The sequence below is a fragment of the Lissotriton helveticus genome, chromosome 12 (assembly GCF_964261635.1).
Source record: "Lissotriton helveticus chromosome 12, aLisHel1.1, whole genome shotgun sequence".
Taxonomy (NCBI): Eukaryota; Metazoa; Chordata; class Amphibia; order Caudata; family Salamandridae; genus Lissotriton; species Lissotriton helveticus.
Window position 1 is genome coordinate 240,475,579 of NC_136073.1, and position 26,092 is coordinate 240,501,670.

General features: G+C 44.0%; 1 protein-coding gene across 1 annotated transcript in view; it reads left to right on the forward strand.

The window, feature by feature from the left end:
- The window catches only part of SPG7 (SPG7 matrix AAA peptidase subunit, paraplegin), a 329,497-nt gene that overhangs the window by 189,510 nt on the left and 113,895 nt on the right, over positions 1–26,092 (forward strand). Inside the window, exons 11-12 of the mRNA XM_078670829.1 lie at positions 8,455–8,557; positions 24,532–24,642. Of these exons, the coding sequence (XP_078526955.1) occupies positions 8,455–8,557; positions 24,532–24,642 (214 nt within the window). The remainder of the gene's footprint in view (positions 1–8,454; positions 8,558–24,531; positions 24,643–26,092) is intronic.

Below are 26,092 nucleotides of genomic sequence, written 5' to 3' on the forward strand. Positions count from 1 at the left end.
CTCCGCCCTCTCCCTGGCTCTCTGCCCCCATTGTTCCGTCTCCTTCCATCCTCTCGCCTTCTTCCCGAGTGACTCTGTACCTGTCCCCGCCTCGCCGCCTGCCCACCCCTTCTCGCCTCCTCTCCGTCTCTCGCCTCCATCCTCCCATTTGCCTGCTCTGCACGTTCTATACACCACATCACTTTCTACCTCTGGGTCTTACCTGCCACCCACCCCATCAGCGCGTCTGTGAACGTCCCATTTTCGTGCCCCTCACCCCATTTCCATCTGTCCAGGATCACAATCTTCGCTTCCCGGTGCCATTTGGTCTCACCATCTCGGCCTATCCCCTCTCTTTTTAATCACCCCGCTAGTTCGACCCCTCACTTTCCACTTCTGAAGTCTGACCGTCTCTCTCTCCCATCCATCACCCTTCCAGCCTCCCCACTGTCAGCTCGACAATTGCACGACTGTCAAACCCCCATTTCCATCATTTCTCTTACTCACTTCCCTCAGGGTTGTACCGAATGCATGCATAGCGCTTACAACCCCTAACAACACACTACTAAAGCGAACCGCGGCCCCCCCCCGCGGGTGCCACCTTCATCTACATACCCGGTATTTGTAAAGTGCGAACTGATCACCCATAAGGGCGGGAACGGGGTCTCACTTGGACTTCTTCCGGCGGCCGTGGTCGGCATAATGACGAAAACAAACACCAAAAAAAACAAAAAACGAAACTCCGCCCACCGCCCGATGACGATGCAAAAAGGGTGGAGAGGGAAAAAAATGCAGGAACGCCCACGAATCTGGTCCGGCCATGACGGACAGATCTCTGTTCCAATGGCTAGCCTCCATTTATGGAGCTAGCCAATGGAACAGAGGGCGGGACTAAGCAGTACACTGTAGAGACATAAGATTTCTCCTGGGGGCGGAGCTAAAGCTCCGTGCCCCAGGCGAAACCTAAAAACAGACATTTGAGGTGAGCAGATCTAGAGTGTCGCTGGTGTTGAGAATGCTCTTACAGGGGCTGCTTTCCACCTAAACTTGAGAACTACCCAGAGTTCTCTCCTTCTTTTTTGCATAATTTATGCGTAACTCTATGCCTGAAAGGGTGTTGTTTTGATATATATGTATGTATGTATATACAGCCACCCCCCCCCCCCCCGGACTCAACGGAAAACGGACACCCATGAGTTTCGTGGTTAAACAGATCTTAGTTTTATTTCACCACCACCGTCGGATGCGTTTCGAATACAAAGTATCCTTGTTCACTGGCGGAAACCATATATATAGCGGAAATCTTCAAAACCTCCACCACAGCGGCGAAATGAAGAGACGGACCCCACGGCTTCAGGCAAGGCAAGATTTTATTTATCAACCTTTCACGGGTGACGCGTTTCAAGCATCAAAGTGCTCTTGATCACACACCGAGCGCCTCGTCAGCTCTTTTTTTATATACTTTTTTTCTGTGTGCCACCTCCTTCCGTGAGTCACATGACCATTACCATGAACATAGAAAGAATAGTTTAATTATAATTTATCGGAAACTGCAATATATCTAAAACCCTTCTTTTTGAAACCGGGCTTGCTGGCCAAAAGATAAGGGAACTCTCCCCACTCCTGTACAAAAAGCAAGAAATTTGGGGGTAATAATAGACGACAAGTTAAGTTTTAATAAACACATCAGCTCGGTTGTTTCGGCCCCTTTTCTTTTATCCCTTTAACCACCAGAAAAACAGTTGTCTCTTTATTAATCTTATCGAAATTGGACTACTATAATGGCCTTTTTGCCAAACTTCAAAAACAACATATGAAGAAACTTCTGAGTTTGCAGAATGCGGCAGCCAGGCTTGTGTTCAACCTGCCCAAATTCCACCCAGTTTCGTCGGCCATCAAGGAATTGCATTGGCTGATCGTTTCTAACCGTATCAAATTTAAGACATTATGCCTTACTTTCAAAGCCTTGTACGAGGTAGGTCCTTGTTATTTAAAAAAGCAGGAGGCAAGATCCCTACACAAGTTAATGAAAGTACACACAAAGTTCCTCTCTCCTTTCTTTGGCAGTCAGGCAACCACTGCAGGCCAATTCCCCAAGCAACACTTCAGCTTAGGGATAGTCTCTCCTCTGTTTCTTCAGGTTCCTCTCCTCCGCAAAGGTTTCTTCTTTTTTGTCCAAAAGTGATCTAAATTCTTGGGATCAGGGTCCCACTACTTATACCCCAACGTCTGTTGTCCTCTGAGGGCAGAGGAGATTTTGCCTAGTCCAAACCAGTTCTGGTCAGTCCTGGAACACTCTGTTTACAGGACTCCATCTTTCCTTTCACAGTGCAGGGCAGGAGGTAGAGCCAGCATTGTGGAGGGAAGGCACAGCCCTATTCAGGTCCCAGGTGAAACTCCTCCCACCCATCTAGATGCAGATCTCTCTATTCACCAATGGGCTGACTCATCCTGTCTCCTGGAAACCCCCAGCCCTGTCACTCAAACTCCAGACAAGGAATACACAACCTAGCAGAGGCAGGCTTGGATAGTTAGACAAGAAAATACCTACTTTCTAAAAGTGGTATTTTCAAACACAGAATGTTAAAACCAACTTCACTAAAACATGTATTTTATCATTCTGAGTTCAGGCATACTAAACTCGAATTTCTTCCATGTTCCCTGAGTCAGTTAGGATTATAAAATGTAATAATCTAACTGGCCATTCTGGCCTATGGAGAACAGGTAGCCTTGCAATAGTGAAAAACGAAAATGGCTGTAATTCACTATTAGACATGCCACACACACCAGGGCTTGTCCTACCTAATACTTACAATGCACCCTGCCCTTGGGCCTACCATAGGTGTGTCTCATATAAAGAAAAGGGAAGGTTTAGGGACTGGCAAGTGGGTGCACGTGCTCAGTCAATATGGCAGCACCAGACTGCACATAGGCTCTGCAATGGCAGGCCTTAGGCACACTTTTACAGGTTGCTTCTGTGGGTGGCACAGCCTGTGCTGCAAGCCCACCAGCAGCATTTGGTTTACAAGCCCTGGGCACTCCTGGTGCACTGTACTAGGGTCTGACCGGTAAACCAAACCAGGCAATCATGGAGTCACTAATCCATATATCAATTTACACTAGGGAGAGCATATGCACTTTAGCAGTGATCAGCAGTGTAAAGTGCCCAGAGTCATAAAACCAACAAAAACAATTCAGACAGAATACAGGAGGAAGGCAAAAGGTTCAGGGATGCCCCTGCAAAAAGGGCCAAGTCCAACACACTCTTTCAGGACTGGGATTTCCCAGATAAAGGCTTTATTTGCAGTTGGAAAAAACGCAAAATGCCCAAGCTACGGATCCAGAATGTGGGACTCACGGTCAATGGGCAGTGGTCTTTTTGTGACTTTGGCAAACTGATTTCAGTACGCTTTTCCATCGATATCGCCAGTACCATCAGTCATGAAGTTCAAAAGGTATTATGCGACCATGATTCTCATAATTGCCAAGACAATTATGGTTTCCAAAGGCTTTTCTCATATCACTCAACCCCCACACTGCCATACAACCATAGTCTACTGTTCAGGGGGAAAGGGAAGATCCTTCATCCCAATGTATAATCCTTGAATTTGGCAGCATGGCTCCTGAGAACAGACAGTTTGGACACTTAAATGCCAAACTGTCTGAAAATTCTTAAGGAAACACAGAAACCATTCACAAGAAGTTCTTATAGTTTCAAGTGGAAAAGATTTGTGATTTGGTACCTTAACAGTCAGCATCCACACTCATGCCAGGAGAATATTAACCTTCCTTACCTGCTAACAGATCAAGCTTCAATTATGTTCGATCAAAGATCACCTAGCGCCATAACGGCTTATGGAAAGGCCCAAATCAAAGATCATTCTTCACAAACCCAGTGATGAAAAGATTTTTGAGAAAGTCTAAAAAACGCCCCCATCTTGGTCAGCCACCACCGGCTCGTCAGTCAGAGGTCGTTCACTAACTCTGACCGATACTCCTCCACCAAGTTTTTCTCCAGTAGAAGATCTTCTGACTTTTAAAGAGCTGCTAATAAGAGGAACAACAAAGTTGAAAATAGATATACCTATCCCTACAATGTCATCTTGGGTAATATTTGGCACTTTACATCAAAGAATGACAGCATGCCCTTTACTCCCTCTGGTTCCCAGCTTGTCAGAACCTGTGATGCAATTGTTTTACACCTGCATCAGTGAAGCCTGCACCGTCTCAACTTCTCAAAAAATGTAAGCCACCTGACCAAGACCCGCTTTCATTTAGAGCAGATTCTCCTCTGTGTTCTGTCATTGTAGCGACAGAAAAGAAGTCTCACACTGTTGCTGCTTCATCTTCCGTACCTCTGGATCGAGAAAGTAAGCAAATAGATGCTCTGGGAAAAAAGATGTGTGGAACATCAGCATCGACTATGATGGTGACTATGGTGGTTGCCACTGCTTATGCCTTGTTGGGAAGATCTCAGATTCATTACATAGATTTACAAAAAAACTCCCCAAAAAAGACAGTCAATATTTTCAAGAGATCTTGAACGACAGTGGCCTAGTGGAAAATCGGATCGTAGGCTCAGCAACTCACACGTTCGACCTGGCTGCTCATGGATATTGTCATGGGATCTGTGCATGTAGATCATCTTTGCTCAGACTCACTTATCTCAAACCAGGAGCCCAACATCGTATTCTGAATTTGGCATTTTCAGGGAACACACTCTGTCTCATGCAGATGACGAAATTTCCCGAATGAAAACTGAGATGGACCCCTTGAAGGCTGTTGACCTAGAAAAGCGGAGAGAATATCAAATGAGGTACAGACCCTACGATAGGAGATATTTTCCTCAGATGGTTCAAACCCCTCATTGGTCTCACGAATACCACCAACAGCAGTCAAAACAGCCCTATCACGCTTGAAAATCATCAAGAGGTGGCGCTTAATAACATATGACAAATGGGTCTTGAATATTGTTCAAATGGTTATTCTCTTCACTTTAGGTCTCCTCCTCCTTCAGTTCCACCATCGAAAATATCGCTTTTACAGAAAGGCCTACTGCAAAGGGAAATTACCAGTCTATTTCAAAAGAATGTGTTGCAGGAGTTTCCTCATCATCAGAAAGGATTGGGAATGTATTCCCGATATTTTTTGGTGCCAAAGAAAGGACCAAAAGACGAATTCAGAACCATACGCTATCTTCAAGTACTGAACAAGTACATTAAGAAAGAGAAGCTCGGAATGTTGGTGTTACACCAGATCTATCCTCGGCTTCACCAAGGAGACTCGATGTGTACAATAGACCTCCAAAGATGCCTATGTTATCCAATAATAGCAAAACATCTGAAATGTCTTTGTTTCAAAGTAGGCACAAATTCTTATCAATACAAAGTTCTACCTTCTGGGCTAAAGTCAACCCCTTGAACATTTGCAAAAGGCATGGTGGTTGTCGCAGCATATCTATGTAAACGAAAAATCTTTGTCTATCCTTACCTGGGCAGCTAGCTAATAACAGGCATATCAGCAATGGAGAGAGAAACATTTCCAGTCTTGCCTCAGACCACTAACCAACCTGGGTCTGCAAGAAAACCTCAAAGCCTACTATCGAGCCACCCACTTCAAAAGATACAATACTTGGGAGCAATCCTTGATAACCCATATGATCAAGCAGTTTGAAGGGTCACAATCTCTTACATATTCATCATCCAGCGGCGAAGCAGGTCGCATCTCTATTGGAATCAATGGCATCTTGCATCTTTCTAGTTTCACATGCAAGGCTTCGCCTGAGGCATTTACAACAATGTCTAGAAGATCAAACGCATCAGTTCTCGGATCACTGGGAAAAGAAACTGACCCTCTCACTGCGTGCAATCCAATCTCTTCCTTGGTGGAATCAACCGAAGAACCTATTAGTAGGGATACCATTGCATCCAGCTCTCCTAATTCAACCTTTGATCAGACGCCTCTCTCCATGGTTGGAAAACACACATGAGACACCTGCAAAGTCGAGGGGTATGATCGGATAAAGAGAAGACTTATGATAGCTAATCTGGCCCTGAAGTCCTTCCTTCCTTCAATAACAGCATACTCCCTGCTTGTTCCTCCCCACAATACAACAACAGTGCATTACCTGAACAAGCAAGGAGGAACTCATTCTCGACCCCTGCCTCTAGAAGCTCAAGCCACCTGGAAATGGTTAATAACCAGGAACTTAACCATAACTGCTCTTCATCTTCCAGGGTTTTTGAACATGCAGGTGGATTTACTCAGCCGAATATTTCAAGAAAACCACAACTGTGTTCTAAATAACGAAGTCTTGCAAGACATTTTTCGAGAGTAGGGTTATCCGCAAATAGATTTGTTTGCAGACGTAAACAAAATAAATGCCATTACTACTCATCCAGGTTCTCCCAACCATGGTCAAAAGGGAGTGCTCTTTTGATAGATTGGTCAGGGAAATTTCTCTATGCGTTTTCCCCAATTCCTCTTATTCCCACAGTGCTCATCAAATTCTACAATTCCAAAACCAGAATGATAATGATAGCACCAGAATGGCCTTGTAAGTGGTGGTTCACAGATCATCTTCACCTGTCAAAGCGACCACACAAATGATTGACATGCAGACAGAATCTCCTGTACAAGTTCGGAAGACTGATTCTGCACCTCAACCTTCCATCACTGAGCTTGACCGCTTGGTTTCTGAATTCCTGCAATATGGCCATCTACGTCTTCCACATGAGTGCATGAACATTCTAAGAGAAGCCAAGCATCCTTCCACAAGAAAATCATACGCTATCAATTGAAAGAGATTTTGTATTTAGTGTATCCAGAATAACCAAAATCCTTCCTCCTGTCAAGAAGATATACTGATACCATATATTCTTCATTAAGCAAGGTCTGGCTTACAGTTTTCTTCTATTAAAGTTCACCTTGAGGCATAACTATCTATAGGAAGTCTCCATCACAAACCTTCTTTTTTAAAATGCCTGTAATTAAAGATTTTCTAGAAGGCCTTAAAATGTTTTTTCCACCAGTTAAGTCCATTATTCCTCCTTGGGAACTTAACATTGTTCTTTCTAGATAAATGCAGTCCCCCTTCCCCCATGAACCCATACATAAAGCCACTTTACAACATATTACATGGGAAACAGCTTTCCTAGTTGCTATTACCTCTGTGCGTAAAGTTAGTGCGATTCAGGCTCTATGTGAGTCCTAACTATTAACAGTATTCCATAGTAATAGAGTGGTTATGAGAACACACCCCAGTTTTCTCCCTAAGGTAGTTTCGGTTTTCCACATTACCCAGTCTATTTTCCATACCCATTTAGTCCCTAATCCAGCAATGCCAGCAGAACAGTCCTTGCATTCTCTGGACGTTAAGAGCCCTGACATTTTATTTAGACAAAACCAAGGATTTTAGACCGTTAGACCGTCTTTTCATAAACTATGGTCCAGCATGTACAGGCCTGCATTCTTCTAAACAGTCTATTTCTAGATGGATTTTATTATGCATTATTCTTTCATACCAGATAGCAGAGAAACCCCTTCCTGGTAGGTCTAAAGCACATTCTGCATGGGGAAAGGCTGCTACCATAGGTCTTCTTCGAAATATTCCAATTTCAGAGATATGTAAGGCAGTTACTTGGAGAGCTGTTCATACTTTCACTAGACACTGCTGTCTAGATTCAGACTCTAGAGTGGATACTCAAGTAGGGCAGGCTTCTTTAAGGAACCTTTTCGGGTGATTGCTGCAGCTGTTTTATTTCTTGTCTGCCTGTTTGTGGGATGGGTTTGCTCTTCTATTCAGTGCTTATGACTAGTGATGAAAATACCCTGGAAGAGAAGGAAAAGTTACGTACTCGTAATCCTAGTTCTCTTCTAGGGGAATCCTCATCAGCATCATAACCAACCCTCCCACCTCCCTGGACAAGACGTTTTACAGCTCTCAACAATTGCTTCACCCAGGATTCTTAATTTCAGTAACAATGATGTGATATATAGCCCTCATGAACTTTTCTATGTCTATGAATTTTTTTGAATTGAGACCGAGACCAAAATGGCGCACTTTAAGATTGAAGCAAGCTGCAGCGACAGCCGAAACACGTCTCTTTTTTGCTGGGTTGGAGCAGGCAAGATCTAATAGAGAGGCCTTAAACCCAATTAACCCTTGTGTACCCTTGTTGCTTTTTATGAGCACCCTACCCTTGGTCTGATATTCATAGAGAGTACTTCATTCTCCCTTAACTGTATAAGAGTTTGCAACATCTAACCTTGAGGTTGCCTCAGTTGGTGAATGTCTGAGAACACAGTTATCTCTGGCAGTCCATGACTGGTCAGCCTTTTGCTCTGACTAGGATCATCCTACCTTTAACTCTAATGATTATTAAGCACATTACCTTTGTCAAGGTTTTTCTATGACCACACTGCCTCTAGCCATGCTAATCACTGACCACTGGTACTTCATCTTTTGTTTCATAGGAGAGAAGAGAAATCTTCGAGCAGCATTTGAAGGGACTGAAGATGATTCAACCGGGCAGTTTTTATTCTCAGCGGTTGGCAGAGCTCACACCAGGCTTCAGTGGTATGAATGGGCATTTCAATGGTCTACTAATTTTCCTCATTTGTTATATTGCCATAACTTTAACATTACTGAGAAAATGCTTGTTCATGTTCAGCCAACCAGGAAGGTTCATGTTGTTTGCATTCAGCAGCACCCTAATAATGAATCTTGTTTTGTAATACCTAGTCCTTGATTGGTTAGTGGACCTAAATGTATTTGCTTCCAACATATTTTCGAAGTTCCACTACAGCATTTTCATCTTAGATAGTTTCCTGTGTTAAGTATTGTTTTATTTTCCATATGAAATACGGCTAAAATGTATTTGGTGGGACTTCCTACGCCTTTGACTAAGCTTAACCTCACGCATGTGGCTGTGGTCTCAGCTCAACTGTTGTCCAGAGAAGATAAAATGAAAGCATTTGGCCCATCTCTCTGACATTCAAATGACATGCTAATTGTAGTCATAACTAAGAGTTACCTAATTCACACACAAATTAAGTGACAGAAAGAAGGGGTACCTTGATTTACCCTTTATCCCAGATCTTAGCATGTATAGGTGTCAGAAAGTGGCTTTATATGTACTGGACCAGAATAAGGTACAGTGTGTATAGAGTCCACAAACCCCAGAGGTATAACAGAGGTTAAAGCTAGGTGTGACCTTACTCTCTAAAAGTGGTAGCTTGGTCGAGCAGTAAGGCAGTACCAGAGAACAGTGTAAAGCATTTGTTGTACACACTCAGTCAGCAAAAGGTTTCACACACTCAAAGGCTGAACTCCAGGCCAATTGTTTTTATATCAAAATATATAGTTATTTTATTTCTCGAACCAACAGGCATCAAAAATATGCTGCTCTCAATATGAGAGGCCTCAGATGAGTACTTTGCAGAAAGGCAATAAACTTTGGAAAGACAATAGTTACAGGGGTAGCAGTAGGCAACACAATTCTACACACAATTTAGCATTGAGCTCAATGGATTTCCTTATATAAACACAGTTGATTACTTTGTCGATTACTTTGGTAATCCCAGTACTGGCTCCTAGGTTCAGTCCTGGGGTCTAAGCTGAAACCAGTTTAGCAAAAACGTTTTAGGTATTGTAATTATTTTTCAGGAATAAAAAGCTATTTTAAAAGTTCACACTTAGAAACTTTTCAACAGAAATCTGGCAATGTTATCCAACGGGAGAAAATTCAGGTTGCAGGTAAAGTATGATCTCGTTACTTTTGTAATCCAGTACTGATCTCCTGGGGCCAGCACTGGGGTCTCAACTCCAAACAGGTAAGTAATTACGTTTCAGTATTTCGTATGATTTTTAAAGAATATTTCTAGTTTTCAAAAGTAGACAGAAGAAATTTCATAGAAAAGCAGACAATGGATTCCTATGGAGAAAATACAAGTTACTAGTAAACCCGCTAGGGATTACTTTTGCGTTTCAGCACTGTGCTATAAGGTGCAGTACTGGCTCCTCTCCTGATCACAGGTGAGTATTTCGGAATTCGGAAGTCTGATGATTTTATAGGAATATTTCAAGTTTTCAAAAGTAGACAGAAGATTTTTCGAGTCAAACCAGTCAATGTTATTCAATGGCAGGTAAGTGAGTTACCGGTTTCCTGGTGAGTCCTCGACTGGTGAAGTTGTGGTTCTGGGCATAGACTCAGGGGTCCCACAGGGTCAGGTAGGTACAGTTGTTTCACCCTCAGCGGGGCTTGGGCGGCCGGGTGAAGAGGTAGTTAGGCCCAATGTTATCCAATGGGGGACGGGCGGGGGGCCTCCGGGTGGTGGCTGCTGGCTTGCAGGCCACGCGGCTGTGGGAGCTGGGCTCCTGGTCACTTGCTCAGGGCAAAGTGGAAGCAGGATAGGACAAAGGTGGCACAGCCAGCTGTGCTCGGGCAGCTGGGTGCAGGGTGCTTTTGAGCCGTCGGGCGCTCAATGTTATCCTATGGAAAAGGTCAAAAGGGCACAAAGGCTGCAGGCGCGGGGTGGAGACTCTCCAGGGACGACCAGCTTGTCGAGAGGTAAGTTGGGATCTTGGAGCACAGGTAGGTACCCCAAAGGGAGGCACAGGGGGCTGTAGGGCGCCGGGTGCAGGGGTGTCTTTGGGTGTCGGAAAAGCTTACCCTCACTTGGTCACGGTTGGGTGGGCCCCTGGTTCTGAGTCTGCAGGCATCGTCTAGTTCGTCCAGGAGGGTCTTTGGGCACTGGACTTCGGGTCCCAGTCGCCGAGGGACGTCCTCGTGGTCTTGGATCACTCAGGCACGGGCCGGGTTCGGCTGGTGCAGAGTGGGCTGGTCCGGAGCTTCCTGGCTGGCACCAGGGGGGTTGTTGCTGCAGAGCCTCTGCTGATGGGAGTCCCAGTCTTTAAGAGGGTCAAGGCAAGCAGGTCCTCCGGGTGTCCCAAGGTCGCTGTCCGCAGGAGTTGCCGGGATTTAGGCAGGAGCAGGTTCCAGGATCGACAGGCCGGTAGGGCTGGGCCCAAGTCAGTTGTTGTCGTCCTGTTGTTAGCAGCTGCGCGGCAGGTCTTCTTCTTGATCTTCTTGTGGTATCGAGATTTGAGGAAGGAAGGTTCAGGGAGCCCCTAAATACTGAATTTAGGGGTGTTACAGGTAGGGCAAGGGCAGGGACCAATAGGTCCCTGTCCTGGGGTGGGTACACCCCCTAGCCTGCTCCTCTCCTGTGGGAGGGGGCATGAGCCTACCTGGAATTAGGCAGGGCTCCCCATCTTCAAGATGGCTGGAGCCCGGGGTCGTGCTTCACCTCATCTCCCCCACCTCAGGGGTGGGGTTGGCACAGGCTGGCACCCCCCCTTCCTGACGTAGTTTTTCCAGCCAGAGTGGGGGTCAGAACTGGCGTGGGCCAGTTGCTGGGTACAGCAAATGGTCTGGAGAAGCTCACAGAGGCGGCATGCCTTTGAAGCTTCCCCCTGCCCATCCTGGGGGAGGAGACCTAGCACCTCGCCCAGGATGCGCATTGTTGCAGGCCCAGGATAGTGGGGGGCGCTCCGCCCAGGGGTCCAGAAACATGTCTGCTGTGTGGCAGCCTCTGCAGCCACTCAGCCCAGACGTGGATTGTAGGTTAGGTTTTCAGAGGGCATCTTTAAGATGCCCTCTGGTGCACTTTACATTAAATCACACACTGGCATCAGTGCGGGTTTAATGTTCTGAGAAGTTCGGTACCAAACTTGTCAGACTTCAGTGTAGCCATTATGGTGCTGTGGAGTTCGTAATGACAACCTCCCAGCACCATATACTCTTAATGGCATCACTGCACTTACAGTGCCCAGGAATGGCCCTGGCTCATGCTCCTGTGCCCACCTCTGGCATAGGGCACCCAGCTAGAAGGGTGACTGAAGTATGCCAGGCAGTGGGCATGGCACACAGGAATGTGTGCCATGTCGACTCTCTGTTTTAGTTCTGTTACTTAGACACTCAGCCTGCAAAGGCCGTGTGTGGGTGTCCGAGTACAGGGCCCCTGAGGGTGGCACAATAAGTGCTGCAGTCCTCAGGGGTCTTCTCTGGTCACCATGCCCTGGGTACCAAGGGTACCATTTACTAGGGGCTGATAGGTGGCCAGAGATGCCAATTGGGTTTTAGTTTCAACACAGCTTTAGGAAAGGAACACAGGCCCTGGGTACCTGGTTGGCAGGAACCCAGGGCACACTCAGTCAAAGCACATCAGCAGTTCAGAAAAAAGTGGGGGCATACCAATGCAAGAAAGATGGCACTTTCTCACAATAGGTCAAAATAGATGGCCATCTTTACAGCTCCTTTATGGACCCTAACCACTTCTAATAGCAGTTCACTGATGTGGCAACCTTGTGTCACCCTTAGTTATTTTACTGTTCAAAGTTTCTCTTTGCTGGTAGTCCAAGATTCAAATTACCCTGACAGCAGTGCCAAACACAAGTCCAGTCTTCAATTTAAAACAAGTCAATGTTTCTCCACCTGGAGAAATGCCACAACAAGAACAAAAGATATATATATATATATATATATATTTTTTTTTTTTTTTTTTCTTTTTTTTTTTTTTTTTTTTTTCGAAGGTATATGCCAAGTAGGAATTGCAATAATTATCTCTGCGGCAGGAAATGTTCAGTGACAGTGAACGGGAGAAGGCGGCAGATACTCTGTTTATCCGGCAAACCGGAGCAAGGAAAAAAGACATTCCTACACAGAGAGCGGAGACACCCGATACCATCACGAAACTCTTCTCGACATTAGAAAAAACATACGAGCGAGAAATTCGTAAGTGGTGGGAGGCCACCAGTTTACAAAAATATTTGGAGGTTGGGAGAGTCCCAAGGGGACTCAGGATTCTATTGGTCCCATCGTATGAAAAGCCCAACAAAGAACTATTACGTGAGTGGTCAGAATTCATGACTGATGTTATGCAGGGGATGTTGAAGCTCTTGGTGAAACATGCGTGGAATGACAGACTGAAATTACAGGAGGAGATCAAGGAATTAGAAATTTGATTGTTAAATGATGCTATAATTTGGCTGTATATATTGCTTTGCTTTACCACTATAAGATGGCCGCCGTGAAAATTTCGGCGAACCTGATGTGCCTTCCTTTGTGTTGTTGATTAATTGACACGTGATAGATGATCACTGTGGTGGTGTTTAAAAATGGTGAATCACCAAACGCGCGCTCACACTGACGAAGGCGGGAACGCCGAAACGCGTTTGTGAGCTTATTGTTTTCGCAGAGAAATCCGAATAAATTTGGCTGAACCACGAGATACTGGCTCTGTGTGCTCTCGTTAATGGTGTATCCCGAGGATTGAGGGATTCCGGTGTTCGTAATATATATATATATATATATATATATATATATATATATATATATATATATATATATATATATATATATATATATATATATATATATATATATATATATATATATATATATATATATATATATATATATATATATTTTTTTTCTTTTTCATTTTCCGGGTAAACATGTGTCTGACCTTTAAAAGAGGGGAGATGCAAAGGAGCAAATTGAAACTAAACACTCAGTAAAGGAGAGGGAGTTACTTGAACGATTTGTCAACCAGCATGGGAAAGTTTTATAGATAATATTTGGTGTGAACGTCCTCGTGTTGACCATACAAGATAGATACCTATAATCTTAGTGTGGTGTCATTGCTTTCAGTGAGTGATGTGTAGGTGTTTTATGGCAGTTGAAAATCTTTGCTTCAGGAGTATTTGAACACTACCAGAAGTAAGCACACATGTCTCCAACTAGAGGTGAGGACCTGTCTTTCCAACTAGAGGTAATGGCCTCCTCTATTTCTCGGCAAGAGGAGTTCTTTCCTCTAGTTGCAAAGACCTTACTAGAGGTGAATACATATCTCTCCTACTCAAGGTAAAGATCTGCCTCTCCTACGAGAGGTAAAGATATTCTACTTACTGGAGTCAAACACACATACCGATCAACAGATCTTCACGTATGTAAACACCACATTTTTTGGCGCTTGTGGGGGTTCATGGAGCAGTTTTCTGATTCTTTAAAAAAAATGTGGGTAGTTGATGAATTGCTTTGTTAAAGGCAGCGTCAAATAAATTGATTCATGTGTTTGTTTAAAAAATAATCAAGTTGGAAAAAAGTCGAATTAAGCAAATCCACTAACTTTAGTTTTGTAAAAGAAAAAAGGAAAAATTAAAGCACATGAAAATCAGGTAAGCAGCAGCCTTTTTGGTGAGGAAATTGAACACTAACCAATATAGGACTAAGCAGCTCTAGTGGCCCAGTATGCATATCAGAGGCAATAAGAAGCCAATTCATGGATCTGCTTCTATGAGTAGGAGGATCCCCTAAGTACTAGGTTCTGCCCATATGTCTTTCCTTTCCTTCCAGAAAAACGAGGTTGATAATTGTTCAGTGCTTTTGGACACTAGTTGAAATCCTTGATTGTTTTAGCACAGGGGTTTGTTTCTTCTTTATTTTATGTTTGCTGGTACTCTGTATATAAGAATAAATTAACCTTTGGCGAAATTCCTTTCATGTAAAAGAAAGAAGGCTAGGAAAGGATCCTGATGTCTTTCATTTGTGTTTCCACTGTTCAAATATGCCACCCGGTTTCAAGAAGATTTATATAAGATAGCTACACGAACCTTCAAAGATATCTAGAGCTGAGGGTTTAGGGAAGACTGTCAGTCAGCAGAAAAAGGTGCGCTGAATTAGAGCCTGGCTTGGGGTCACCAAATAGGCAAAAAGATAAGCAGATTGTTTTCCTTCTCCACAAGTCTTGCCATGAGAACTTTCTGACTTCTATCACAATTGGGTCTTGTATTAGTCAAAATATATGTCTCCAAAACAACATAATTTCCTGAGAAACAACTCGTAGCCAGATTGAGTCACTAGTTTGGTTATATGCAAATGAAAAAACATCTGTAGGTGTTTCTTATATATTATATATAACTACTAAGAAAATGATCTCAGTTGGAAATAAAATATATTGCTCACTTTAACAAAAGCTGCAAGGATATCTGCGCTTCTAGGTAGAAATGATAGTGCCCTATAAGAATCTATGATGACATCATGAAAGGGTTTAACCCCATTTTTGGCCTTGGCAAAACGCTGCTCTTCTGCCACAAATGTACCAAGTAGAAAGGTAACTCAATAATCCTAGTAGGAACTTGGGTTAAAATATATGTCGAAAACAGTGGTTCACTAAGACTCAAATAAGTACATAGAAGATTTATGGCACATCAGTTGCAAATTAGCAAAGAAAGCTTTAATGCATTGCTATCCGACAGATCTAATTATTGTAGAAAATAGTTATCAATAGGAATAAAAAATACTCCACAAGTGGTGAATAAAGCACTTGGTGCTAACGTGATCACACAATGACAAGTAACAGCAAAAAGTGCTTTGGTGCATGTGTAAAGAATAATCGAATGGCAAGTCTCAGTCCCCTCAATGTGATTACAAGACACAGTCTCTTAGTCTGACTGTCATATTGTGAATGTTTGACCCTTATTAGCTATTTGAAAGGCCATCTTCATAACACATTTATTTGATGACAATTAAGAAAAAAGGAAGGTTTAAAAGCTTGAATTTAAGTATCCAATCTCTTCTATTGGGATGTCTGACCAAAAACAAAATGAAGGGAGTACCTTTTGAACACTAGGTCAAGCTGAGGGTCTTCTGGATTGCACATGCATCCTCTCCTGTTTAGTTAGCATGGTACCAAATGAATCTACCTCCAACTTAGTTTTACTGGAATTCAAGATGGGTTGTGTGAGCCTTAAAATGCTTCCTTTCCTCCATAACTTCCAAGTTGTAGGTCAAACAAACCGATAATATGAGAACTCTTATACTACTTGAACAAGTAGAAACAAGGAAACGTTTGAATAGCTGATCCTAATTTGCCTGCATTGAGGTACTTTCCAACAGACTCTGTCCAAACATACAGAGTGCAGTTAGTTAGGACTTTGTCTTCACATTCCACAATGTCTGGCTGAAGGGGTATTCCTTTTTAGGTCGAGCCTAGAGCAGCGCATGCGCTGCTTGCTCGACCTTTAGTAAAGGGGTAAAAAAAAGTGCTACCAGAGGCTTTTGCTGGCCTCAAGCTTGCGTGCATGCGCACAGCCGCCATCTGTCTCCTCCGTCACGGGTCATTAAGTTGCTTGTTTTTATTTCCCGCGCTTTCCCCTCTGCCTCCGTCCGATCACGTTCACTTTCGTGGCTTGGCTTTTTTTTTTTCCTTTGGCTTTCAGCACTCAGCCTCTCTCCCTTGTGTGCTGCGTCCCCTTCGCATCCCTTTCCCTTGCGCTCCGTATTGCCCCAGGTTCATTTACTCCAGCCCCTACCCTTACCTGTCCTGCTCAGCATTTTTTAAGCCCCCTCCCCCCCACACCCCCCGGCTCCTCCCTTTTTCTCTTGTTTCTGTTTGGAACTTGCAGTGAAAGCCACAGAAAAGACTCTCACATGCAGGGAACAAAGTTACAGTGCGTCAGGGAAATTCTTTTTGTTTTCTCTCTGGGAGTTTGTGATTAACCCCTTAGCTGCGGCGGCTATTCCGCCGCAGCGCTAAGAGGGAGGCGGGGCTGCGCAGCGCTCCCGTACTCGCGACGGAACCGCTCCGTCACGGCCCTCGGGTGAGCTGTGCTTGTGACGGAACGGTTCCGTCACGGCCCCGCCTGCTCATCAGAACGCTCAGCGCAGGCGCGGTGAGCGGGCCGTGACGGAACCATTCCGTCACCAGCACAGCCCACCCGAGGCTCGTGACGGAACGGTTCCGTCACGAGCACGCAACGGGTTAAAAAATAAAAAAAACTTTGCAGAGTGGGCACATCAAACTTGGCTCTGCTCGGCAAAGGACCAATGCCTTTGCAGGATCAACACAGTTGGGGTTCCACTAAAGGCACAGAGAGTTCTATGCCAGGTTGCAGAGCATCTCTACATCTGGTGGCAACCTTCAGTGATCTGGTGGGCCACACTCTGAAAAATGTTCCTTTTATTTTTAAAGGCATGTCAGCACCTAAAGCATTGCCACTCGTCTACCACGTGCGACTCTCAATAATCCTATCTCACGGAACCACATATTCTTTAGCCTGACAGATACCCACAGGCTTTCGACGATTTTCCATGCCCACTTCTTTCCACCGTGAACCACTGACATCTTCAAAATAATTACTACCAGCAGCACTGTGGGATGTTTTTGTGTTACATAGGCCTGTCCTTGTTCGGCACATGCAGAAAAGTAAGTCTTCGAAAGGCAAATAAAGCAGCAGATTTTATACGCTGATTGTCATTATCTTTTCTGAAAACAAATATGAATGTAACTGAGAACGTGTACTAATTTAGTTATGACATTTTTTTGTAAGCACATGTCTTATCACAGCTGTTTTCTCAGAACAACTTTCAAGGGAACACACATGAATTCAGAAATTAAGAACACTGTTTTTGACTCATTATGTTGCCACATTGGGTATTTAATGGATTAGATGTTCAGCCTTTTTGCAGAATTTCACAAGATACCTTCTATGCATGCACAGATGTATAGAGAAAAATCATCCAAACTGTGCCCATGTACAATCAAGCGATACCCATGAAAACAAAAAGAAGGGGTACCTCTGTGCTCCTTTAGTGCATGACAACAGGAGAGGGTGGTTAATCTCGGTGGCGTGATGGGCAGGGACAGGTTCTTGTTGCTCTTAGAGCGCAGAGATAGCGGGCCCACCCCTCACGTTTGCCTGATTGACCCTGCCTCAGTGATCTTGTGGGACCAGGAACCAGCTGTTATCAGGAGCTCTGTTTACAGGATAAAAGGGTCATTTCTCAGACGCTGACACCATGAGAAACCTTTTCCAGAGGCTGACAGGTCTCTCGCCAGTGACTGGTCCTTCTTTTGATGATCAGATGTGCGGCTGAGATGTTCTTGCGAGGGAATGAAGGGTACAAATGAGTTAGACCAACACAACGTTTCGAATCACAGATCTCTGCCGTGATGCTGCAGGCTGTCTTAGGCTTGGTCAAGACAGTAGCTTTTCATGTTTTCATTACACCATATGTTGGTTTTCACAGAGTATAAAAATGTATATACTCAAACAGACATTTTGGAATTGTTCGTAGCATTAATTGCCAGGTCAGACATAACCCCTGGGGGCCCATCTCCTACCTATTGTAAACAAGCATTGGCATAGCCAATAGGTCTCGCCTTTGGGACCTTATAAGTGTTTAGCCATGCAACAGTTGATGTTGTTGCAACAAGGATATTGTGCTGCATAACTAAATACTTATAAGATCCCAAAAGCGAGACCTATTGGCTATGCCAGTGCTTGTTGATCATTGGTTCTGGGGTGTTTCGTTATGTTTTTCCTTCCATTCTGCTAATTCTAGGAACTATGCACATAGGCATGTCACTTGATCGTAAAGGGAGGGCAGATGAATATGATCTTACTAGTTCTTGCCGGCATCGTGGGCCAACCCATGACCTTACTCTATGCACATAATACAAGTCTTTAAATCTAATTTGCTTCTCCACCGTGAACCAGTGCAGCTCACGGCGGAGAGAAGATGCAGAGGCACCCTTCGAAAGTCTTACAACAGTCTAACCGCTGAGTTTTGGACTACTTGCACCATCTCATAGATGCTTTATCCGCCCCGAGATAAAGGACATTTCCGTAGTCCAGCCTAGGCAAAATAAGTGCCTGGATTACCGTCCTGTGGGCTGGGAAAGGGAGTACCAAAATGATCTTACTAAGCCATTTCAGGACGGCAAAATAGGTAGCAGCCACCTTCGCCACCTGTGGTTTCATAAGCAGCTTCTCATCCAACAAAAACCCAAGGTTCTTTAACTTGGGGGCAGGATCTGGGAGAACACCCAAGGTTTGGAGCTAGTGCCGTGGGCCCGATAGCTAGGGATCTTTCCTAGCACCAATGCCACAGTCTTGGCTCTGTAGAGTTCAAGCAAATTGTTGTTCATCCATGTGTCGACCAAACCCAAACAAGAGTTCCATGGCCTCCGTGTTGTGTTCCGAAGCAGACAACAATGAAAAGATAATTTGCGTGTCTTCTGCATATGAGAATAGAGTGATGCCACAGCTTTTCACCAGGTCAGCAAGTGGGCGGACATAGATGTTAACTTGCGCCAGACTTAAACCTGATTCCTGGGGGACCCCAGAGGTCAGGGCAAAAGGTTTGGAAATGCACTGGCTGAGAACACCTAGAAGGTATGATCTTTTAAAAAGGATGTCCTCTTTTATGGGGCTGTCCCTTAGAGACCTATATCTATCAATCTCTCTACGAGAATGGCAAGTGACACAGTGTTAGGGAGTCTCCCTGAGCTCTGCTCAGTCACACTGTTATTCTTGTCAACTTTTGACCTGTCAACTTCACAAACTGATCTTCGACCTTCAAGCAACATCTAAGGTACAGTCTTTGGGATTATTTCCCTGTTACCAGCATGTCAGAGGCTAAAAAAAGCTGTTCTGGCCTTGTTAATTTTGTGGGAAACCAAAGATATTCTCTAAAGATCCACACAAAGAATGCCTTTATTGCCTGTACCCTCACCATAAACCAAAGGAGTTCAAGCATTGTCAGACCTTCTCAGCCAAAACCTTAAGGGACTGTGAGTCCAAGTTATTCCTTTGGCTCCAAAAGAAGAAGGGTAACTCTGAGGGGGTAAGAAGGGGTTCATTCTTCGTCAAAGAAGTGTAAAAATGAGGGTTCATCTTTAGCTGATAAGGACTCAATGAGGGTGAAATCTCATAGCAGGAATACAATTTTTGAGAGAGCTGCAAGTAAGGAACCTGCTAAGCCTACATCCTCTCACAGAAAGGCTCCTTATTCCCCCTCATCAGTTCCCGTGACCCTTTTAAAGATCGTTCAAAAAGAAAATTCTTTCGTTGAAAATCATCCCGTCGACGGCTGAAGGTTCGACGAGGTAGACGTCGGCATATGCAGTCCCCTCCATGCCGGTGACTATAATAGTGTCGGGGACTCTAACGACTAGAACGAGACAGTCATTGGCGGCGAAGGTATCAACGGTGCTACCGTCGACGCCCTCAGTCCCATCTAAGATATCAACGACGCTTCCATTGACGTGGCTTTCATCAGTGCCAACATTGTTGACGGCCCTGTCGATGGCCACAAAGAAGACTATTGTCATCTCTGATGAGGGAATTCCAACACCCTCACATCAGGATTTTACAATACTGTCCCCTCTACCTCCAGTGCGACTTGTAGAAATGCAGTAGTCGGGTGATGGGGGGTCTATTTGGCCTAGCTTACAGCCCTACACAGCTCAGCATTAAATGCCAGGACACTAATGAGAAAGATGCTGATCAGGACACCTCTTGAGGCTTAGAAAGTGAATTCTCTTTTCAGGACAAGCGTCAACAGTCCATTCAAGGATATAACACTTTTCAGGAGCATTATCCATATGATGACCAGTATGAAGAGCAGCACAGTGTGAAAGGGAACACAATTACAGTCCATATATCTCTGGAATTTGTTCAAAAGCCTCCCACTAGTTCCGTTTGCAGACATCCCATCGTCATCTGCCTTTGCTGAAGCAGGAGATTTATTTGCTTCTTTCCAAGGATGAAATTGAGGAAGTCCTGTTGCTTCAAAGTAACACAGGATTTTATTCCAACTTCTGCTGCCTCATCAAAAGGAAATCCAGAAAATGGAGACAGGTAATGAACTTGAGGCTCTCAAACAAATAAATAAAGAAACAGGATGCTGTTCCTATAAGAGATTCTAAAACATGTGAATACAGGGAATTACATGACATCAATTGCTCTCCTAGATGCGTACTTCCATATCCCCATACACTGAAAGGTTTGAAGATCTTGAAGGTTCAAGGTGGCAGGAAGTCATTACCAATTCAAAGTGCTTCCTTTTGGGCTACGCTCGGCTCCCAGAGATTTCACGAAATGCATGGCCCCAGTGGCGGCCTTTTTGGAGAGGAACGGGCACCGGGTGTTCTCGTACCTGGATGACTGGCTTATAAAGGTTCCCACATTTCGCTTTGCAAGAAAGTATACTTGGGCCTGTCTGCGGCTCTTCAGGACCCTAGGCCTCAACCTGAACAGAGAAAAATAGTCTTTAACTCCATCCAGGTCGGCAGTGTTTCTGGGGGCAATTCTGGATACGAACGTTTCCAATGCTTTTCTAACGTTGGAAAGAATTCATCACCTCAGGACAATAACGGCTTCCCTCTCGGAAAGAAGGTTTATTTGTGTCCGGAAGTACAAGTCCATACTGGGAATGATGCTACTTTGCATCCTGTTGATACAAAACCGTTGTCTCCGCTAGTGACTTTTAAAAGAAACTAGACGATCAATGGGTTCATTGTCAGGGAACATTCAGGGATACAATATCGATTACTTAGGCTATGAAGTTAGCGATGGCCTGGTGGAAGGAGACAGCAAATATCTCTCAGGCCCTATCGTTCATTCCTGTGCAGCCCCATATCATTATGGTAACAGATGCTTCCCTGGAAGGCTGGGGAGCTCATTTGCAGGACTTGGGCGATTCATGGAAGATGGTCTGCAAAGGAGGCATTGTAACACATAAATCTTCTGGAATTAAAAGCGGTTTTCCTGGGCCTCCAGTCTTTTCTTCCCAGACTCTGCAATTCCTTGGTATTGGTAAGAACAGACAATACCACAACGATGTTCTATCCGACCAAACAAGGAGGAACGAGATCACAGATCTTGTCTGCTCAAGCTCAGCTAATTTGGGAATGGTTGATTTTCCACAACATGTTTCTGAGAGTGGAACATGTTCCGGGAATGGAAACCGAATGGGTACATTCCTTAACCACTTGGATGCTAATGACGAGGGTAACTCGTCATGGAGTTTCCATTGATTTCAATGGAAATTACATGGAAGAATATCGGGGACCGTAGCATCCAAGTGGTTAAGTAGAACAGAGAAACATGCCTGTTGGCTCGGACAGGAATGTTTGCTTACGCTTTCTCACCCTTTCCGCTGATTCCTCAAGTCCTCCGAAAAATGAAACAGGAACAGTGTTGCCTCATTTTGATAGCACCAGCGTGACCAAGGAAGTACTTGTTCACAGGGTTTTTTTCATATCAGGGTGTCCTCCTATTCAATTCCTGCCGACAGAAGATCTTCTCTTCATGAACGAGGGCCAGGAGGTCCATCCACAGATACGTTTGCTGAGCTTGTCAGCTTTGCTCCTCATGACAATATGTTTGAGACGCTAAACTTGCAAGAGGATTGCAGAATGATTCTTCAGCACACTCATGCGCACACCACAAGTAAATGCTATGCGGCAAACTGGAAAATATTTTGTTCATGGTGTAAAACTAATAATCTGCATCCACTTTCATCTTATCCAGAGCAGATACTTCCTTATCTGTTACATCTTGCGTAATCAGGGCTTGCGCTTTCCTCCATAAGGTTCAATTTGGCGGCTGTTCCCAGATTTTGGAGGCGAACGGGGGAGCTCTCGTTACGGTCCAACAGACTAATTTAAGAGTACATGAGAGCCCTCTTTAGAGTCTACTCTCCTTTGAAGATTCCTCCTGTAGTATGGCAACTCGACACAGTCTTGTCTTAGCTCATGAGAAGTCCTTTCGTACCAATTCATAAAGCAGACATTAAATGTGTTTCATAGAAAGTTGATTTTCTATTGGCACTTACTTCTGACAATTCATGAACTTACTTACAGTTTTGGGATGGCAGTCATTTTACGAACTAATCCTAATTTCATTCCGAAAGTGAGAACCTCGTTTCACTTAAACAAACCTGTTGTTACCAGCATTATTCCGAAAACTTTGTCTGCAGCAGAGAGGGCCTTACCCTTTCTAGATGGCCGACATTGTCTCAAGTTCTACCACGACTTTTAGGAAATCCTATCAATTCCCAATTTCATTTTCCCCACTGAGAAAGGGCCAAGCTTTATCATGGACTAGTATTGCTCATTGGATTTCTTCGGCCATCACTTTCTGTCACGAGATTGCAGGAAGACCATTGGCTGGAAAGGTGAAAGCACATTCTACAAGAAAGGTTGCTGCTTCTTCAGCCCTGTTTGCAGGTGTAGTGATGCCAGACATTTGCAGGGCGGTGACGTGGACTAATGCCCACAATTTCACAAAGCATTATTGTCTGGACTCCGTGAGAAAGGTGGATGTCCTGGTTGAGTAGGCAGTATTAAGTCGCCTGTTTCTTTAAGGTACACACATTTTTGGTTTTTGACATATAAGGTATGTGTCTGATGATTTTTGCACAAATATATCTCGATTATGTTCTGTAATGCGTGTCACATCTTTATGGTATATTCACACGATTGAGATTTATCATAATTTTCTTTACTTCCATGGCGGGATGGTTTGCCATACCACCACCATTTTTACTTTGGTAGTCTGATTCAAGCATGTGAATCTCTGAAAGATACACTACTGGAGAAAAAGCCAGGTACTTTCCTGTACACTGTGGTTCTCCAGTATTGATATCTTTAATAGAGACACATTTGACTCACCCTCCACCTGTTAAGACGCATCACTCTTTATACTTATTTTCTTTAATTTGCACTTGTGCTAGAAAACAGATGTATGGTGGCTCTGCATGCATGAGTGCTTCAGGGTCTCTACTCTGGTTGAAGTTTGGATGCATTAAAACAATGTGATTTGGCTAGCAAGGTCTATTGTTCTCAGTGCGGTTCCCAATGCTTATGTACTAGAATTTTATTATTTTTACCGTGGCACTCCCACCATGACGACGGGGAAGATTCAACCATGTGATTCTATGAAAGATATCAATACTGGAGAACCACAGTGTACTGGTAAGTAACTTGTTTTTATATACCTGTTAGTGAAAACTAGTATTACACGCAAGTATGTTTTCAGTCTTCCCTACTAGAGATAAGTTCACATCAGTTCTAATACAGGTAAAGACGCATCTCACCTTCAAGAGGTAAAGATTGGTGTACAGTTTGGTCAAGCTGCACCTCCTCTTTCAATAATGTCTCACATTCTTGCTATATCTAAAATATTTCTGTCTGGCTCTATTAACTTATTTTTTCTCAGAATGTGGCTAATGTGTAGAGAGCCTTGTAGTGTAGAAACAGATACCAAATATAGGTGCCCTCATTCTTTCTGAAAATACCTACTCTAATCTAGCCTAACTCTTCAAGTCCCTTTTAAATGCATGTACAGTTTTGGGATCTACCATGACTGCTTACTTATTTTATGGCCATTTTGATTTAATTGTTTTACTCAAAAAATCAGATGTATTGTCCTCTATTTGGTGTACAGGATTTCAGGAGAGAAAAGCATTGATCAAATTCTGGTCACTTTAGTTAGTCTATTCTGAATGGGCCTGGGCTCAATTTTAGCTGAGTTTCCAAGTATTTAGTCACTGTGTAGGTTTAGGAAACAACCTTGTAACCTTTTAGTTGGGGTTCGACCAAGATTTCTCCTTTCTCAGAAGTTTCCTTGTGTGATTTGCCATTTGTCGATGTATTGGCATGGATTGGACTTCCTGACCCTGTGATTTGGCTTCATAGGTGCGGACATTGCCAACATCTGTAATGAAGCTGCCTTGCACGCTGCCAGGGAGGGACTTAAATCTGTTGACACCTTAAACTTCGAGTATGCTGTGGAACGTGTTATTGCAGGTGAGTGTTGGGCAATCCTTCACTTTTATGGTGACTGCCCCATTGAAGTCACCTCAGTCCTTTGATATGCTGTATGATTGTTTCTTTATTTGCCATTGTGATGTATGAAATATTCAAAAACCTGCAAAGTGATATGGCTTCTATCTAGTAGCCATTACACTGTACAAGCAAGTGTTTTTCTCCTCCCCATAACAATCTCATCTACTCTTGCAATTCTAATGTGAGAACCCATGCCTAGGCACGCTTTACCATTAATAGTATGGTGCTTGGTGTCAATACAAATGTTCTTTTCAGGTCTTGAAAACCTGTGCCACTCTGTCGGTCTTAGCTTTCCCCCCAGTCAGAAAAGTCGATGAGGCCATTCACTAACCTAGTTCAGTTCAGACTTAGTGAGGCTGGCTACTGCTTCTCCAAGCAGGATATAAGACAGCTGGTTATAGTTTGGGGAAACGCTCTTTTAACTGCCCCCCTTGGTGTGGAAGATGCCTGATGACCTTAAAGGTCCGACCATTGCACTATTGTGTGTGTGTTTTTAGAAGGTGTATGTTCAGTAACTAATGTGCTGGGAATGATGTTCTTCTAAGGGTCATTGTGTGAGTTACCCAAGATGGTAGTTCCTTTTCAGGCTTGCCTCATATGTGGCAGACATGACACCACATCAGTTTCCTTTTTAGGTCTTGACTTAAAGCATTGCTTTTAGCAATGCTTGTTGTCGAGAATTATAGTAGGCAATCCAAGCTCTGAAACCATCGCGGATTTTGGACAGTGCGTGTTGATTACTAGTCCGGAACGCGCGTTCACATCAAAGCCATCAGCCTCCCTCCTACCTCCCCCCTAATTGCTTTCACTTTCACGGCCGCGAGGCCGTGAGCTACTTCAAAAGGATCCGCTCCCCCGCCCCCTGCTTCACTACAAAGGAAAGCAGATTTCCCAGCACTAGCCTTTCCCGGCCGCTTGCATTTCCCGTACTTGTTTTACCTTTGTAAGCAGTCTTTGCTGCTGTTTTTTGTTGTTTTACTGTGCCCTTTTTCCATCCAAGTACAGTTTTCTTGCTTTCAACTGTCCACATCAATGCCTATACACGCGTTTCCGTTTCTCTATGGTTCGTTTTCCTGTAATAAACTAATTTTGCCGTTATTTGAGCAGGGGTTGGTGTGTTGAAGTTTCGAAGCTGTCATTTCTAGCATTGTAGTCTGTCTACGTTATGAATGCATTTTTGTTTCATGTTGTTCAAGGAACATTTACCCGTAGCATGTACGAAGCTCTTGCCTCCATTAACCACCCACTTTCACCTCAGAAATGTTCCCGCGCTCTCCAGCGTTTTTTTCTGAAATGCGCCTCGTGCCGATTTAAACGCTTCATAACTACCCGCTCGCAGAGCACTCTGTTCTCAGGCTGCCTTTTCCTGCCCTCATGAGGATACTTCAATCTACTCTTAAATCCGAGTGCA